The sequence below is a fragment of the Primulina huaijiensis genome, chromosome 5, assembly GCF_012295235.1.
Source record: "Primulina huaijiensis isolate GDHJ02 chromosome 5, ASM1229523v2, whole genome shotgun sequence".
In the NCBI taxonomy this organism is placed as follows: Eukaryota; Viridiplantae; Streptophyta; class Magnoliopsida; order Lamiales; family Gesneriaceae; genus Primulina; species Primulina huaijiensis.
In genome coordinates this window covers 18241184-18260748 of record NC_133310.1, presented here as the reverse complement: position 1 = coordinate 18260748, position 19565 = coordinate 18241184, and the positions used below count along the sequence as shown (strand labels likewise).

General features: G+C 32.5%; 2 protein-coding genes and 1 pseudogene across 2 annotated transcripts; all 3 read right to left on the bottom strand.

Annotated features, from left to right (window-relative positions):
- Positions 1-13: 13 nt before the first annotated feature.
- On the bottom strand, positions 14-1200 carry LOC140977704 (uncharacterized). The gene is made up of 2 exons (XM_073442450.1): positions 996-1200; positions 14-888 (listed from the first exon to the last, which is right to left on the bottom strand). Exons 1-2 carry the CDS (start codon positions 1198-1200, stop codon positions 14-16), a joined length of 1080 nt encoding a protein of 359 aa, XP_073298551.1.
- Positions 1144-2332, bottom strand: LOC140976761 (chlorophyll a-b binding protein 13, chloroplastic-like; annotated as a pseudogene).
- Positions 2333-13002: 10670 nt separating this feature from the next.
- LOC140976759 (diacylglycerol kinase 5-like) lies at positions 13003-19559 on the bottom strand. The gene is made up of 8 exons (XM_073441060.1): positions 18479-19559; positions 18063-18111; positions 17710-17792; positions 14491-14558; positions 14209-14283; positions 14031-14118; positions 13799-13915; positions 13003-13686 (listed from the first exon to the last, which is right to left on the bottom strand). Exons 1-8 carry the CDS (start codon positions 18587-18589, stop codon positions 13423-13425), a joined length of 855 nt encoding a protein of 284 aa, XP_073297161.1. The 5' UTR covers positions 18590-19559; the 3' UTR covers positions 13003-13422.
- Positions 19560-19565: the final 6 nt, after the last annotated feature.

Sequence of the window (19565 nt, the reverse complement as noted above, 5' to 3'; positions counted from 1 at the left end):
AAAAAAAACTTGGTTACAACGAGATTGGCATCCCAGTAGGGACCCTAAAAGAAACAAGAGAAAACCACTGGTACATTACATATTGAAATACATCAATAGAGCTAAGAATACAACGGAAAACATTAATCTTAACCCTACGAACTAAGTCGTCCGTTTGCTGTGTATCATCATCGAACATCTTCTTGTTTCGTGCATTCCATATGCAGTAAATCGTAGACGCAAGGGCCGTAATCCTCATCCTCGATAGCATCGAATTACCTCTGTAGCAGGTTCGGAAAGCTCTCAGAATTGCCGCAGATGATCCCATAATTTTGCGCATACCCAACCATTTTCTCACTTCTATCCAAATTGCTGCCGAGAAAGAAGATTCAAAGAACAGGTGATTAATGGACTCGAGATCGGAATTACAAAGAACACATGACTTATCTGTAGCGAATGGCAGTCGATCTCTAGTGAGGAGCTTTGAATGTGCCATAAGCCAGAGAGTAACTTTGTGTTTCGGTAGAATGAATGGGCAATTAAGCAGTGGTTTCCATGGCCATCTTCCAACAGAATTTGCGAACCAGATGTAAGCGCGATTTAGCCCTTTCCTATCATGAAACCAAGAATGCAAGATGCCAGTAGCATCTTCAACCGAGCCCATTCTCTGTATCAAAACATCCCTTATAGATAAGATTTGCTTGATCAATGGTGAATCATCTTTATGCCACCTCCACTTCCAAATATCTCCGAAAGAACTATAGAAATGATTAACCCATTTGATCCATAAATTGTCCTTCCTCAAATGTATCTTCCAAAGAGTTTTAGCAATCAATGCTAGATTCCAACCTCTCAAGTTTTTCAATCCCAATCCACCATCTGATAGAAGTTTACATAGTGTCTCCCACGCTATGGGGGGCGTTTCGATGGCCAAACAAATTTGCGGCACAATGAGTGAATTGAGTCAATGACACAGTTTGGAACCGGAAGGATCGATAGCCAAAAACATTCAATACCTTGTATGACAGATCTGATCAACTCAAGCTTGCCAGCGTAATAAAGAGAATGTCTAGGCCATGAGTTAATCTTAGCAGCAATAGCATCAACAATCTTGCAATAATCTGATGATTTCAATTGTTTCGCTGCTAGGGGTATACCAAGGTAGCGAAAACTTGGGACGAAGGTGCACACATTACACTGAATTTCTGAAAATAATATCATTCATGCATGAAATCAAATTTATGATCCGGGTGCAAACTTGGTGGCATAAACCCAGGCGTTGTTAGCTACAGGGTTATCGAGATGATCCAATAGATTCTCCAGGGGACCTTTGCCAGTGACAATAGCCTGCACGAAGAATCCAAACATGGAAAACATAGCCAGTCTTCCGTTCTTGATTTCCTTTACTTTGAGCTCAGCTAATGTAACAGGATCGTCGGCTAAGCCAAGAGGGTCAAAGTATTGGCCACCAGGGTAGAGATCATTGCCCTCTCCAAGACTCCAACTCCATCCAAGCCATTGATTCTGTATCCTTCCACCAGTCCCATTAAAATAACTTGGAATCCAAGAACTGCGAGAATGCTTTGTGCGTGGACAAGATTTGGATTGCCCAAGTATTCCAATCCACCCTCAGTTAATATCTGGGATCCGGCCTTGAACCACACAGGCTCTTTGAATTTAACTTTCAGCCACTTCTGAAGAACTTCAGGGGTGATGCATCCCAGAGCTCCGAGCATGGCCCAACGACCGTGGATCACCTGGACACGATATTTAGGTTGGGAGCAAGTTGCTAACATTATCTTTACATAACGGTACTATTTATGCTTCTTGAAAATGGGAGATTGGACTAATACGCTGTACCTCGAGGGCTCTGTTCTTGGCAAAGGCCTCAGGATCAGCTGATAGACCAGCAGTATCCCAGCCGTAGTCACCGGGGAATTATCTGGTCAGGTATGATGGTGTCTGAGCTGAAAAGGGTCCCAAGTACTTCACACGATCTGGGCCGTACCACAAGTCATTACCCTGTCAAGAATCACAAACACATTAATATTGCAAGTGAGTAGTATCACTCCCGTGACTTCCTTTTCTATGATTGCATCTGTTCATATGATTGATGTGAATCCAGAGATTTAGTACAAACTTCAAACGATAATTTTATAGTCTTCAACACGGTGCAACGTGTTTTTCCCCATTTGTGCATATGATATTGTAATATTCAAGGAGTACCATGGTGTATTTGCTATTCCCCATTGAGACAACATCTCTTAAAGGATTGGCATTCTTGGTTTGACCCCAAGAATGGAGTTGCCTGAACAACGGCCGCGGAGCTGGCAGTGGCAGCCAGTGATGCCATTTCTGCTGCTGGATTTTTTTTTATCTTCGTTATTTTGGTTAATGCTAGCTGGAATACGAGGGTGGAAGATTATATCTTACGACTTCATTAAAGGAGAATATCGGATGAATGGATGGTGTAGATTGATTGTGATGGGAATTGTGGCTGTCATGATATGATCAAACAGCCAACCAATCAGAAGGCTTCTAAAGATTTAGACATCGTATCTCTCTATCACAGATTTTATCTAGTCAACTGAATGCAATATTTATAGGGTTTTTTTTAACTGTTTAAGGTTAATATTTTAATAATTAAACAGTATTTTGAGGGAAGTTATGAAACTAACGTATCACGCCAATTGAATAGGCGTGATAGGGCAAGTCATGCCATCCTCTTGGGCGTGACTTGAATTTTTTTTTTTTTAAAAAACAAGTCACGTCCTTTCATTATTATTTTTTAATTCAAGTCACGTCGATTGAAACGACATGACTTACTTTATTTTTTTTAAAAAATACTGTTGTATCTCGTCGACCGATGAACATGGATCAGAGCGCGGTAGTAAATGGCTGCAAAGCCATGTGATCTCTTTAATTGGTAATTGGAAGCATCAACATGTTTTTCTTATATAATATGAATAGTCAAATATTATGTTTCATGTTTTTCTCTTTCTCGTCTCTTTACTCGTAAATTTTCTTAAAATTTTTTTTATGTAATTTGTTTAATCGCTTGACTCAAATTTTGAGGTTAATTTGAATTTTTTTTTATGTTTGTGCAGGTAAATTTTAATTCAACTGTCGATATAAGGTATGTATACTAATATAATTATTTATGTTAAATATTAAATTTATTGATGAAATTATTATTTAAGTGTTATTTTGATTTTATTTTTTTGCAATTTTTAATTATTATGTGTTTTTTTAATTATTATTGTTGTTTGTAAAAATATTTCAAAACCATTTATTGTGATAAAATTATCATTATCATTCTTATTTGTTTCGAAAATGTTAAGAAATTTAATGTTATATGTTAATTTTTAATATTTTTATCACTGTTTTCTAATCATTGCATAATTATATATTACCATAATAATAATTTTAGATTTAATGTATTGTATGTATATTTTTGCTCAAAATTCAATTTAATAATAGGTTAATTTATTTTTTTTAAAAAACTGTTATTTAATTTTTTTAAAATAAATATTCAGGTTTTTTTAACTTGATTCTAATTTTTGTTAACTAAAATATATATATATTTTTAAAAATACACTCTCCGCTAATTATGAGCCACAATAATGTTATATGTTTATTTTTTTGTTATTGTTAATTTTTATAATGCATGTATAATCATATATTAAGATAATACTAATTTTAAGTATAATATGTTTTGTATGTATATTTTTGTTAAGTTGTTTGTTTTAAAAAACCGTGAGACATGTGTTATTTTTTTTAAAAATAATAATAAAAATTAATTTCTTAAATATTTTAATAAAAATACACTCTCTGATCATATATATTAACTAAAATAATATTAGATTAATTTAATTATTTAAGATAGATTCGAAAATTTATTACAACATAATCAAGTTACCTCTCTTAAAAGAAATGCCTTGATTAAATTTTTTTGGAAAAAAATTGAAGTCGATCTCTTTGAGAGAGAGTGACACTAATATTTTTTTTAAAAAAAATGTTTGTGTTTTAACACAGTCAAATATTTATCAGTATGCGTATATCTGTAAATTATTATGTGCTTGTTATTATTATTGTTTACATCTTCAAATTATTAATTACATTAATAGATAGAATAATTAATTTATTATATTTTATTTAATATGTTAAGCTAACTCAAGTTAACTTTTTTATTTGATTTATTTAGATTTGCAAAACTTGTATATTGATTTTTTCATGCCGGTAAAATTTCAATATAAAAATTTTAATCTAGGTATGTATATAAACTTTTATTATTAAAATAACTCGGTATTTCCAAATTATTTTTTTTACTTATAGTTAATGTTTTATATTATAATTGTTTTGATAATTGATGTTGTAGTTGTTTTTTTAGGTGATATTGTGATAGATAATAATAGTAATATATTATTTTTATTATTGATTATAGGATGTTGTTATATGCTGGACCTGTTGATGCTACAGTTCTTTATCGGTAACAAACACATATATATAATTTTATTATGTCTAACAACTTGGATAACACCTAAAAGTGCGTCGATCAGATAATTTAATTTGGAAAAGTGGCATACTACACTATCGTGTCCGATCATGTCTACACGAAATGGAATTTTACAGCATCCTCTGTTGTGGTGATTGTGCTTATGATAATCATTTGATAATTGCTCTTGTGGAAAGATGACGCCGAGAAACTCATACTTTCCACCTTCGAGTTTGCGAGCCACAATAACGATACAAGATGTTGCGTTAATTCGGGGGCTAAACCTGCAAGTTTACTGTATATCATGTTTATTGTTATGATTGGTTAGATTTTATGCGACTTCAGGTAGACTTCATATCCAATAGTTTAAAGTTGACTACTCTGTACTTACACTATACATAAACAGTAATTGATGAAAACAATACAAACATAGAAGTGACACAATACCCCCGATGTGTTGCGATGTTGGTTATCGACGGTTGTATGTTACCTGATTTTGAAGATTGTGTGGTCAAACTGTTGTGATTGCATTTTCTGCACGATATGCATAAGGTTCGTAGTTATAGTTGGGCAAGTGTTGTACTTGTATATATATATTACGATTTGTGTTCTGCAACTAGATCAGGAAAACAAGAAATCGCAGCCCTTTATACATATCACATGTATATTTAGTACAATTTTTTATTTCAATATATACTCGTTTTTGGTACACATTTATTAAACTCAATTGTTTGGTAGATTTGGGCATGGTCGAGAATGACTCCTCTATGTCTTGACTGCTTAGGATACAACCTAATCGCTCGACCTGAAAATCAAAACAACGGTGATAATATTCTCCCAATTCCACTATACGGAGCAAGGTAATAAAAGAAACATATGATATAAAATTGATAACGTCGTCTTTATTTTATAGTCTTACGAATTTAATGTATATGCAGATGGAAAAATGTATTCACGTGGACACATACCCCTACACACTCTGTGAGAATCATTCATGATGTACTTGACAAGATGGGAGATTGTCAGGTGTTTACATCATATAAACTATAAATTTCATATATGTCATATATTATCACTTCGGTACAATGATTCGTTTTGCTAATTAATTATAGTTCAAATGGATTGTTTACGACCTTGAAGCTGTGGATGTTTTGTCATTGCTCTTAGAATATAGACATCCCACTCTCTAGCGAAGTGCGTGCCTATTGATATGTTTTCATATTGTGGAGATGTATTGCCCCAATCGAGTTCTTCGGCAATTTGGAATGTCACAAAACATTCCAATACCAACACTTGATGGAGATCATTTACATGAATGCTCAAGGCGAGGACGCAAAAATTACGATTGGGTAAACATCATAGACTAATGGTGGATGCATGAGAAAATCGTCATAATTTGATCATTGAGAGTGAATTGGTTGAAAATTTTAGCATGAGATATGATTATGAGACATTGTATGATTCTATAACTCGACCTTTCATATCTCCTATTGAGCCTCAACAAATCAATTACGGTTATTAGCCCATAGATGCATATTTCAGGCGTGTTGTGGTAAGTGCTTGTTAAATAATTTATTTTCAACACTTTGCATTATTCTATTACAATTTATTATTCATGTGTTTGATAAGTTTTTATTTTTATTTTATATTAGAGAGATAAGGCATTAATTTTAAGAAATTTGTTTAGAGGACCCTTTGTTGACGATCAACCGTGTGAAGCATTAGCCGAAGTTGTTAAAAATACTATCCAGACCGGTGAGTTACTGTATAAAATGTCCTTCAGAAGACCCGATCATCGTGCAAGGTCTTCAAACAGAAGGCGATGACCGAGAGATGATGATATAGACGATGAACCATCATTCTCGACTCCTGACTGGCGATAAAGCACAAGTACACAATCTCCCACGATTCTTTCTTGGCCTCGCACCTCACATGGTACATGTTTTTATTATTTAACTACTTTGTTTAAATTCACATTCATGTTCTTATTCAACAATATATTTATTTAACCTTTAGTGGATGATCCTTCGCTTGGTACGGCTACACAGTTGCACGTAACTCTTGCTTGGCCTTCCACTTCACATGGTACATTTTTTAATATCAACACATTTTCTTTATATTATCGAAGTATATGTTTATATTCACCTCCAGGTTCTTATTCAACATCATATTTTTATTAACTTTCAGGAGAGGGTACTTCGCATGGAGATTCTGTATTTCGAACTCCACATGCTTCCTACAAAGCACGAGTATTCAACATTGATGTGAATGTGTCTTCCAATGTTGGAGTGAATGTTAATGAAGAAGATGTAGAAGAAGTTGAAGACCCACAGTTGGTGCGTAAAAGTAAAAGAATCCCAAAGCCATGTGATTGTGGGACTGGACATCATTTGGGTAGGAAAAAAATTAAAATATTTGAATGTATAAGTTATGTATATTGGATACAAGTAAATCTATTTGTTTTGAGTTTCAAAATTTTTGATTTGTTTTTTCTCTAAATGGCATTAGATTGTGTTGATATAATAAATAAGATAAATATGTGACAAATATGATATGATGAATATATATTTGTTGATACACAATCTATAATTAGAAAACAATGGTGATACTATAAAATAAAAAAACAGAACGAGATGACTTTACAGAACATATAACATATAGATACCTAAAAATCTATTAGCCAAAGAAACAATGACATACAATCAATTAAAAACAAACAAATTGTTCGATTAACATATAAGAATTAGTAAGATACATAGAAAAACATACACTTATAATTGTAACACATTGAATTTTCTAGCGTTCCTTCAAACCTACAACCAATGAACACGTAAACACTTAAATAAAAGATTATATTTTCATGATTAAAATTAAAAGATAAAAAATTTACCTTTACATGTTCTGATTACGACATTGTTGTGATGTGCTTTCTCGCTGGATGCGTTGCCTTTCTTGTGTTGAAGGCCGGTCCATCTCATTTCGGATTCTTGTAGTTCGGCTCTCCACTTTCTCCGTGTTTGACGCCTATTCGGGTTGTGGCACAATTCGAATGTTGGTTCATTCCAATATTCCTCATCGACAATTGGGCAAAATCTTCCCTCGTACATGTCTACGTATTCACTCATCTGAAACCAACGTTGTACAAGTTGTGTAGCATCTAATCCATACTATTTGGCAGTACATGTTGCATGTGAACACGGAATTCCAAAATAGTCCATTTTCCGCATGAGCATTCATTAAGACTGAGGGTCACAGCTTATACACGTTCACACCGACCTTGTCGCCCCCCAGTACCAACAGATGCCAATTGGTCTCTAATCTCGTATGAGCAACAATGTGTTCGCTAGATCTTGAAAACCATTTCTCATACAGTTGAAAGGAATAATCAGGCCAAGGCTGATTGCCCTAAATCATACACTGACTTTGTGTGATATGATCGATGAAATACTACACGCACCGATTGAATGTCAAATGAATTAACATTGATACAAGAAGTCAAAGAGCACCCTTTAGAACATAATTAAGACACTCAGACATGTTGGTCGTCATAACTCCACATCGCCATCCCCATCGTGAGCAAGAGTCCACTTGTGTTTATCAGTTTCAGAGAGATAAACAAAAGCTCTCGATTTGAGATTTTTTATTTCATCCATGATATCATCAAATTTACGTATTTGATGTTGTGTGCATGCTTTCCAACATAGATCCTTTAGGTGCACATTTTTGAAATGTGTATTGAAATTAGAACATATGTGTTTAAGACAAAAACGATGTACACCATGTGGATGTCTAAAATCAGGTATCTCCTCAACAACATTAATGATGCCACGATGTCTATCGAAAATAAGACACACACCTGTGGATCCTCGAACCACATGCTTGCATAGAAGTTCCAAAAACCATTTCCAAGAGTTGTATATTTCCTCATCGACGATGGCAAATGCTAAGGATAACATTTGGTTGTTTGCATCTAAACCCATAGCTATAAGCATCTTGTGCTTATACTTCGTGTACAAATGAGTACCATCAATACTAATTATTTTTCGACAATGTCGGAATCCTCTATACATGGTCGGAAGGCCCAAAACACGTAGTTTAACACCTTCAATTCAGAATTGTATGTCGGTAAATGGTTCAACTCTACAATAGTACCTGGATTGTACTTCACAAGGGCACCCATGTATCTTGGCAAAAGACATATTGAACTCTCCCATGTACTATATATATTTTTCACCGCCCGCTTTAAACTGTTCCATGCCTTACCATATGAGATTTTATAATTATATCAATCTTTGACAAGTTGGATAACATATTTTATCAAGGATCACACCGAACAATACCTACAAGTGTTTTTGCAATCATATTTTTGTCCAAGTTATTGTGGTCTAACCCCACATGACTAGACATACATGTATGTGGACCACCATATTTTGTGACCCCAATGTTGATTTTAACGATGCATGAAGACCCCAATAGAATCAGGGCATTGCTCATCATATGCTTTTTATCTTTAAAAAACATGTTCGTGCAAAGTTTTCCTCTATTTGTGTTGTAATAACTCAAATTCGATGCAAATGGAATTTCAATAGAATCAGGGCATTGCTCATCATATATTGTACTAAAGAATTGAGGTACGTCATATAAGGATAGACCGATAGGCGGGACAGATAATGGTAATGCATTGGGTCGGTGTTCAAGATTTGAGATTCCTTCAAAAGGATATGCATGCATATGATCACCAGTGTCAGTATGAGATGGACCAATATCAGCAAATGTGACATATTCTTCTTCATGCTCATCTTCATCTGTTTCACTTGCAGTTGTATCAAGTTCAGTAAATATTTCGGTGGCGTCAAGGTAAACATATAATGACAACTCACGTGATCTTTGTTCATCAGGTACGACAAGTGTCATTACATGACCCGATCCACTAGCATGCGCACTCAGTGAACAATCGAAACCTGCATGATTTGTGTCAACTGAGTACCATTCTCTTGCACCAGAATCCCATCTTCGTGTGGAAATCGACCATCTAACATTTTCTTCTACGGTGCCCGTAATATACCGATCTCATCCCCAGTCCAATCATCCGAATTAAACCGATTTTTATCTATTGGCTTGAAAAAAGCAGCAGCGGAAGTACCAGCTTCATCATTAAATCCCATCGAATTGAACCCTTCAGTTATACACGGAATGTATGATTCAAGAACCTCAGCATGTATATTATGCTCGATGAAATCCGTTTCAATATACAATTCAATACACCGTATTTCATTATTAGAATCCAGCATAAAATGTAAATTGTTTGATGTCAAGATGCACTTCTACACAATATGACTTGTTCATATAAAAATATTTTGTTGACAATTTTAAGTTAAAATTTGAACTTTCAATATTTGTCAACCGGTACACTATTTCCTTCAATTCATGAAAATTAATATATCTTGGTATTCGTGTTGCCCTCAACGCAGTGGCACTATATTTTACATTGTGATGTCTATAACAACATTACTACCTACAAATAAAAGCACCGGCACACTATCCATTCCTATAAAAAAATTCAATCGGTCACTTAAAATAAAAAGGTGATAATAAATTTTTAAATTACAAATGAATCACAAAATGTGGAATATCATAAAATAATATACTCTAAAATTAATTTACATATGCTTGGATTTTTATTAGGATTAATTATAATAATAATGATGACAATGCTAAATTTGTTTGACTATACTACTACTATCAATAGTAATTAAAATAATAATATTTTTTATGTAAAAAGTTAATAATAATAAAAATAATTATGATAATCAGTTTCATACTAAATAGGAAAAAAAATTAATAGTAAAATCATTTAAATGTATATTTTTTAATAAAAAAATATTTTATAATAATAAATTTTATATTATTTCTATAAACTGTCATATTAAATAGGAATAAAATTAATAATAAAATCATACTACTTATTTTTATTTAATAAATTAAGAACAAAAATAAAAATATTTATAATAATAGATTTTATATTATTTGTGTAAAATCAATCAACTGTAATACTTATTTTTTGTATATACTTTCTAAAACAACAACAACAATAATTACAATTATAATTAATATTGTTATTCTAAAAAAAAATCATATTTCTTTTTTGTATGTTACAAGTTAATAATAATATAAATAATAAAAAACAATAATTTTATAATAATAAGTTTTCACAATACACATGTGAAATAAAATAATAATAAAATAAATTAATTATACAACTAATTTTATGTTTAATACGTTAAGAACAAAAATATAATATTTATTATAATAAATTTTATATTACTTGTGTAACATAAATTAACTGTAATACTTAATTTTTTATATGATACTTATATAAAACAACAACAACAACAACAATAATTATAAATATAAGTATTATTATTATTTTCCTAAAAAAATGATTATTATTCTAAAATACAAAAATATTATTTTTTAGTTGTATCTTATAAGTCAATAATACTATAAATAATAATTTTTTATAATAATAAGTTTTGATAATATGCATGTCAAATAAAATAATCAGAAATAAATTAATTATAATATTTATTTGTATTTAAGAAGTTAAGAACAAAATTAACAATATTTATAATAAGAACATTTATATTATTTGCGTAAAATAAATTAATTATTATATTATTTTTTTTATATATTACCTGTATAAAACAATAACAATAGTAATTATTATACTTTAAATATTGTTTTTATTATTTGCATAATATAAAATAATGAGAATAACTAATAATAAATGAAAACATAATTTAAGCATTTTAATCATAAAGTCGATACGTCAGATTATGATAAATTCATAATTTATATTCAAGTACTCAAGTAAATTAATTTATATCAACGCTTACCTCAAATAGAAGTTCAAAATCAAAATTTTATCTGCAAATATATAATCACAAATAAATAAATTAGCTGTTTTAATCAAACATGAAGGACAAACTTAATTTAAAGCATGAAAACTACATGTGCTGAAGTGCAATTACTTGATCAAATATCGAACGATAATTGAGATGAACGAAGAATGATACATTTTAAAATTTAAATCCATATGAATGAAGAATGATAAAACGAGGGCAAATGATATATAAGCAAATTTTCAGGTCAAAAACACGTCATTTAACATGGCGCGATTTGTATGATCGGTGATACATCACATCACTATAGCACGCAAATTTTAATTAAATTTTTTTAATAATTTTTTAACGTCTTCTTTGTAAAAGAAAAGAAAAATTCATGCATATGTCAATCATTAATAAGACTGTAGTGGGTCGTCAGTCTTTCACATGAGATAGTTCTTCCACCACAAGCGTCCAGCTTTTATTTTTTTAAAAAAATTTAAGCAAGCTACGCCCAATGAATTGGCATGACTTGTTTTTTAAAAAAAATAAAATTATGCAAATTACGTCATCTCATTGAACGTGACTTGCATGTTTTTTTTAAATATTATGTAAGTCACGCACATTTTTTTTACTTTATTTTATTAAATTATTAAATTATTTACTGTGAACATTTAAAAAGCTCCAATTTTTATTTCAATCTGATAAATTTTGATTTTAGCGTCAACCATTTTGTTTATTTTATTAATTTTTTTAAACATAAATTATATTATATTAATTGGGGAAGCAAAATTATGAAGTGATGTTTTTTTTATTTTTTTATTTTTTATCATAATAATAAGAATTTATTTAATAGCTTTGTTTTAAATGCAATTTGTTTAAGAATCCTCGACCTTGATCATTAGAATAAAGGATGGATAAATAAAAAATAAAATTATTTAAGAAATTTTTTGAAAAAAGTTAGAGTTACAAAAATCATTTTAAATTAAGATAATACAAATATTTTTTTATTTTAATTTTAAATTAATTTTTCGACTAGATAAAAGTTTTTGACCAAGGCCCAACATCAAGAATCTAACCGAGGTACTGTGAAAAATATAACAATCAAGAAATTTTGCTATGTGAATTCCTCTGCAAAATGCCTCTTCGAATTCCATCTTGAATTTACATATTTCCCTTGTGAAACATTTTCACTGATTATATGTTCAAGAGATTGAATTTTGTAGTAGATTTTGTGAAAATGTCCATATATTTCAGATTTTTCCTGTTAACTGAAGTATTTCTGTTATTGTATTTGATGAAATTTTAATCTTCGATCATAACACATAACTTCAACTTCCATTAAAATGTCAGAGATCCACTTTATCATCGTTTTGTGATTTGAAGAGAAATATATCAAGTGTAGAATACTTAATATATGGATCAAATACAATGATGATACATATACTAGATATAAATTATACATATCGTAATGCTTTTATTAGCTATAACATGCGTTGAATTATAAAAAAAATTGCATGAAATCAGTCATAATACTGTCATAAAGACAACGTATAATAATAGATAAACCGATCAAATCTATGTCAATTTCAACGAAATGCACAATGTAACGTAGTTTTTAAGTTATCCATCATATATACATGAGTTTCATGTCGCACATACGTATTCGATAATCAAACGATGTAAACTACATGGGATGGCCCGGTGCAGTACATATATGATATATACATGTAAAAAATTGAGTTTTATCTGTACAATAAGGGTCAGTTCTCTGTTGAATTTTCTAGGCTTCCTGCTACCGCAGTCTTCCACGCAAACAAGTCCAACTCCTAAAAAAAAGAATAAACACAAAAAAAAAATTCATAAACAAAGAAAAAGAACTAATGCAACTACTTCTAATACTATTCAGCAGAACCAGAACTCCCAAGATGGTGTTTCCTCCTTGCTTGCCAAATAAAATCACCAGAAAAATCCACAACCAGGCAGCAGAACAAGACAAGTGGACACCTTAACTAAGATGTGTCAAGTCAAAAACATCGGGCAGGCGAAAAGTGTTGGCTGCACCTAACTTCTTTCGCTCCTCAGAGATTCATTGCCGTCGTATTCTTCATCATTGTCATCCTTGCAACCATATGATGATGGAGGTGCATTTATGCTTCTGGATTGGCAGTGAGTGTTGGCAAGCATACTAACTTGGCCAAAATGGGATATTTCAATCACAACAGTATCATCATCCACTGGAAGTGGTTGTTTCCAAGGTTCACCATCAATCCTCATGAATGTGTGGTAGGCTGTGCCCTTGTGAAACTCGAAACGAATCCTGTTTGCCTATGATACGCATGAAGAGATTGATATTTAGCCAAAATATGCGTTGCAACTATTGATGCATCACACTCAGAGCATATTTTATTCTACAAAAATTAGATTGATTCAAATTTACCTGAGCAAGGCGTGTTCCATGACCATTTGGAGCTAGCAAGACAAGTCCATGCCATGCATCTCGAAAACCAACCACTTCAATAAACCCATCATCAACATATGGTGGAGTTAAGTCCCGCTGTTAAAAATATGAACCATAAGCCTATATGTTATTAGGAACGAGGTTTACATCAATCTATATCTGGATTCAAGTTATGTTGTAATACGAAATGGATGATTAAAAATGTGCTGACCGAATGAAGCTTCTTCTTACTAGGTCTTCCCCAAGGGTTAAGACCCCCTGAAAAACTTGGCAAGTTAAGGCAGACAATGGACCTGATGCTGTATACACATGACAAACTTCATGAAATTAGCTGAAAGTTAAATAGCATTGCTGGATACAAGGCATTAGAAAGGATATTAAAGTGCTACCTCTGAGGTATGTGAAGATCTATCCATTCACCTGGATTTTTCATTATTTTGACCTTTGTTAACTGCGCTATGTTTCTGTGAACAGAAGAAAATCATCACACTAGTTATTATCGTGAATTTGTAACAAAAAAATGGCAGGCCCATGGAAGGTAGCATTTTGGTTCGCATGGAATCAAGGCAAATGCATTTGACATTGTAAATCTAAACAACTATGTTATCCTTCAATAGAAAATAAAGACCGAAAAAAAATCAAACAAGAAGTCGGAAGATTGGTGATGGAACCTTGAAGATGGATGCAAGAGAGATGCACAAAACCATCCTTGTGTACAACCAAGCTTTGCATAAGTACTCTGGGTAAATGAAGAAAAACAAATATAAAACAGAATTACCCAAAAATCAATTATAGGATGAACAAATTTCAGTGGAATAACACATATAAAGAATCATGAGCTGCAACCAACAGGTTGGGTAAATCAAACTGATGTGATCCATAAAATACCCATCCGTGTTACTACTCTAGTCTGACTTCACCATTCTAAAAACAGGTTTCCTGTTTTCGATTGGTGTATAAGAATTCCTGTTCACTCCTAACCTGTCGTTATGTTATGCAAATGCTGCAACATTTTAAGTGTGAGAACCCAAAATTTTGGGAGTGTAATTTTTAAATATAGACATGTATAAGAATTTATTTTCGAATTATAGTATTAATAAATTCGAAAATATTAAATAATACATAGTATTTAAATTTCCAAACCAATAAATACATGGAATTTGAAATCCAGTGCAAGATACACAGTAAATTAAGGCTGGATATCCATATAATTGGAAGAAAATATTACATACAAGTAAGCTTTTCTCAACAAAGAAGCATATCAATATTTATGGAAGGAGTATCTCGAAATTTTGGAAAAAATATCAATCGAATTATGGTAAGATTTTCACCTCACTCTTATAAATAGGAGGACCCACCCATTCAGAATATACACTGAAATTTTCGAGTTTCCTCACCCAATTTTCGAAATTTCCTCCCAAAACTTCTGCACGAGTCATCAAAATTCTTTCAAAGTTCAGAAATTCGTTTCTCTCGCTCAGTTCCTCGGAATCCGATCTCCACCGTTCAGAATATGCTTTAATATGTTTTGAACAACATATCCAAAATCCAGTCCAATCTAACGGTTAGTTTTAAGATATAGTCGTTTCAACAATACTGCTCAAATTCTACGTCGGAACCGCATATCTACGGTTTTTTGTCCATAATCTGGTACAAAGAAAGTCCAAACACAATCTCCACCATTCATATTTTAAATAACATATTGAAAACGTGATATACAAGTTTGAGCTTGATCCAACGGTTCATTAAGTCGAAAACGTGCCTGGAATTTGGCTGATTTTTGAGAGAGAAATTTCAGTTTGTTCGTTCAACTTTTTCTTCAAGCAAGATATAAGGTAAGTGGGTTTTTGCTATATTATAATTTGCACACTTGTTTTTCGTAAGTGGATTTTTGTTATATTATAATTTGCACACTTGTCATTCGTAAGTTGATTTTTGCTATATTATAATTTGCATACTAGTTCTTCGTAAGTGGACTTTTATTATATATATATATATTCTTTCGTAAATGAGTTTTTGTTTGCCACACTTGTTCTTTGAAGTGGGCTTGCGTTTAAAAAAAATTATAATTTGTGTACGAATCTCTCTTCAGTTTTTGAAAGTTCGTTCGAGCATAATTCCTTGTTCATGATAAATTTTCTTCAAGATTTGTCAAATTATATGTTCAAAGCACTGTTAGGATTCAATTGGATATGAGAAAAGATTTCTGAACTATGACCTTTATACGGTGGGATGGTAACAGTTGTACGGGCTCACTTCATATAGGAGTAACATATTGGACATGGCCTCACTCCTTAGAGGATTAACACATAGGAGACTGATATCAGGAAACCATGGAAATGAGATGACTTTCAGTGCTAAACGAGTATGATTGGGGATGACAACTTTTCCCACGGGTTTGGGGTCCCGCGGGGAAAACCCGAAACGGGTATGGGGATCCCTGATTTTTTCGGGTTCGGGTTCGGGTTCGGAGATTTTTTTAAATCCCCGATGTAGTTCGGGGCGGGTATGAGATTACTATCTCCATCCCCGAAATCCCCGAACTCGCCCCGAAAATAATATCAATAATAAAATAATAATATTATTAGTATTAATAGTATAATAATAATATTATTTTTTAAAATATTAATAATATTATTATTATTAATATTGATATTGATTTTAATATTAATATTATCTCTAATAATAATAGATAATAATAAGTTTTGATTTGAGAAAATCTCCGAATCTGTCATCGTCTTGCCATTTTAATATTTTTGAAACGGGGATGAGGGCGGGGATGGGAAGTTGATCCCCTCCCCAAACCCGAAAAAACGGGGATGGGGGTGGGGATGGAATTCGGGGATGGGGATTGGAATGACAAACCCGCCCCAGGCCCATTGCCATCCCTAAGTATGATATGTGATGATATGTGTATGAAGTATGAATATTCGTTATGATATGCTATGTAAAATTTGAATTCAAATATATGTATATGTCGATATATGTCTCGAACGACCCCCAATTGCTGAATATTTTCCAAAATACTCACCTCCTTACTCTACCCTCCGAGATAAGTCAGAGAAGCAATTAGATTAGAAGAACAAGACCAATTTTGGGGATGGTGATGATGAAGTACTATATAAGTTTAATTAATTTTTACGTTTTAGTTTATTTTAAGTTGTAAAAATGCTTCCGCATATTTTTTATTTAAGTTGTAAAGACAATAATTTTTATGGTTTATGAATAATAGTCTGGTTTTGGTTTATACTATACGACGAGGCTTGTTGTTTGATGATTATGTGATTGTTGAACAACGTCGATGTCGACTAACCCTGATCTCGGGGCGTGACATTAAGAATATGGAATCTCATGTTCATTCTTTCTTAAAGCATGAAAATTAATTTGGTAAAAAAAAATCTCCAAAAGAGAGGACAGCATGAAAGCGGGATTGTCAAGCTTATGTCAAGGAGGAGACACCCTAATAAGAGTTAACATGAGATTTGAAACCCTTAAAACAGAACCTCCGCACTTTGAATTAACCTTAAAGCATGAAAATTAATTTGGTAAAAAAAAATCTCCAAAAGAGAGGACAGCATGAAAGCGGGATTGTCAAGCTTATGTCAAGGAGGAGACACCCTAATAAGAGTTAACATGAGATTTGAAACCCTTAAAACAGAACCTCCGCACTTTGAATTAACATGCCTAATTCTGCAGCCAGTCTTATAAATGCTGTGTTTCTCCATGTTCATACATGCAAGCATTAACTTCCTCCAAATTATTTGCCAACCGTATTGCATAAACAATCACGCCAAAATTGTGAGCAATTTCATTTTTATCATACCAAGAGAAGAAGTTCACCTGATTAACTAATTGATAATCTAACATGGCTAGTGACGAAGAGAATGCACCTGATTAACTAATTGATTTTTAAAATTTTCAGGGTGTAGCTTTCTCTCGGTGTGAAATGCATAAGAAACTTGAGCATCCATCCCTGCGAGTAAAAATTTAAATGAAGATTCCAAATTAACAGCACGAATTCAGGTCCTCTGGATATGCATACATCAGCAAGAAAACAGAATCTCAACTATGCCAAATGATGACAGTTTTTAGGCAATATTGCCCCTAACCTAAGGTTAAGAAAACAATGTTTGCATAGTCAGATTTGAAAGAGTTCCACAACATTCTTGAGACTTACCAAAGAGATGGACATAATCAAAAAATTAAGACTTAAACGGAGAAAATAAAAGGAACAAAAACTTACCCATGCTAAAATAATTCCAAAATCCACCACGAAATGTAAGGAATCCCTCCTGAAATTTAAATGTGAATATAATTAGAGCACTTCGGATCCCAGGCTAACCCCTTTATAAATTTATAAAATGATTGCGCATAATTTATAATCAAGCAAGATTGATTGTAAAAGACATATCAGTTCTTTTCAGGTTCCTTTTACTTTATATATTGGTGGTTAGGATATACATAGCAGAAGGCTTTACAACTCACGTTTTACATTGCAAAAATTGTATATTGATTGTATGCATTTCATGTTGTCCTTGGTACAATATATTTTTCGCAACCTTAGGGACTGTAAGATGAAAGGGGAGAGATTTATGCAAAATCAAAGAAATAATAAAAGTGAAGTTGAAGCAGAAGAATAATAGCAGCGAAGTCAAGTACCTCATTTAATTCATCTTTTGGGGAGACACGGTGAAAGGCATGCATTGAGTGGGGTAGCTCAAGAGGTGCAATGGGATCACATGAACCTTCTTGGGGAGCTCTCATCCGCATGAGAATATGCCAGCTGAATTTCAAAAGAATAGCTCATAAATTCTAGTCTATTATATGTCTATATAACAAAGAAATGGAACTCTGGTCCTTGAAAGTTTATATAGAATGGCAATGTAATGGCAAAGGAAGACTATACAATTTTCTTGAGCCAATCCATTAGAAGCATAGAGTGCCCCATATTAAAAAATACATCCCACACTGCCACACATCACTCAGCAGCACATCACATTTTCATCATAAAGAAGTCTCTGAAATTCACAATGGATCAAGCACCGAAGAAGTTTGATGGTCATCAAAGTTCAATCTTTATATGAGATTCATTAAAACTATAAGCTGGAACTCATCAACAATAAAAAATAGATATGCGATAAGTTTTTGGGAATTATCCACTCAGTACACAGGTCTGCTCTCAACACACTACTCTACCAAATACAAAACATTTTGAAGTACACGCAACTAAGTTGCCAAAGTTCCAACAAACATATTAAGCCGTACATCAAAAAAATAATTCCAATGGCTGGAAATTTTAGGTTTCAATCCACAATATGCTCTTGAACAGCAGAACCACAATAAGATTCCCCCATTTTCAGAGTAGCACTTCAAAGCTTATCTGTCGGGAACTACTTAAACAGAAACGATAAGAGTTCATGCTTTACATGCACAATCTTATGCATTCTGACTCCACACAATTTATATCTCGAGATTGGACACTTACTAGCAGAGCACGCAGAATGATCATCGAGCACAGACATTAACAATTACAAAAATAAAACACTACAACCATAAAATTAACTTTACACCTGAAACCTGACCAAGTTCCTTGACATAGAACAAGGAAACTATTTATACGTTGAATAGTAAAATAACTGGAAGTAGAATCTGAATTTGCCTGTCAATTTTCATCTCTTTTGCGTCCTTTACTTGATGCAAGAATAACTTAACAGATTGATAGTTTGTGCCAGGATTTTTCTTCCCC

Coding starts and splice junctions, on each gene's coding strand:
- LOC140977704 (XM_073442450.1), bottom strand. CDS start 1,200: ATGATATTATTTTCAGAAATTCAGTGTAATGTGTGCACCTTCGTCCCA. Junction 889..995: donor GATCAGATCTGTCATACAAG/GTATTGAATGTT, acceptor CGCCCCCCATAG/CGTGGGAGACACTATGTAAA.
- LOC140976759 (XM_073441060.1), bottom strand. CDS start 18,589: ATGCGGATGAGAGCTCCCCAAGAAGGTTCATGTGATCCCATTGCACCT. Junction 17,793..18,062: donor TTGGAATTATTTTAGCATGG/GTAAGTTTTTGT, acceptor TTTTACTCGCAG/GGATGGATGCTCAAGTTTCT. Junction 13,916..14,030: donor GTAAGAAGAAGCTTCATTCG/GTCAGCACATTT, acceptor TATTTTTAACAG/CGGGACTTAACTCCACCATA.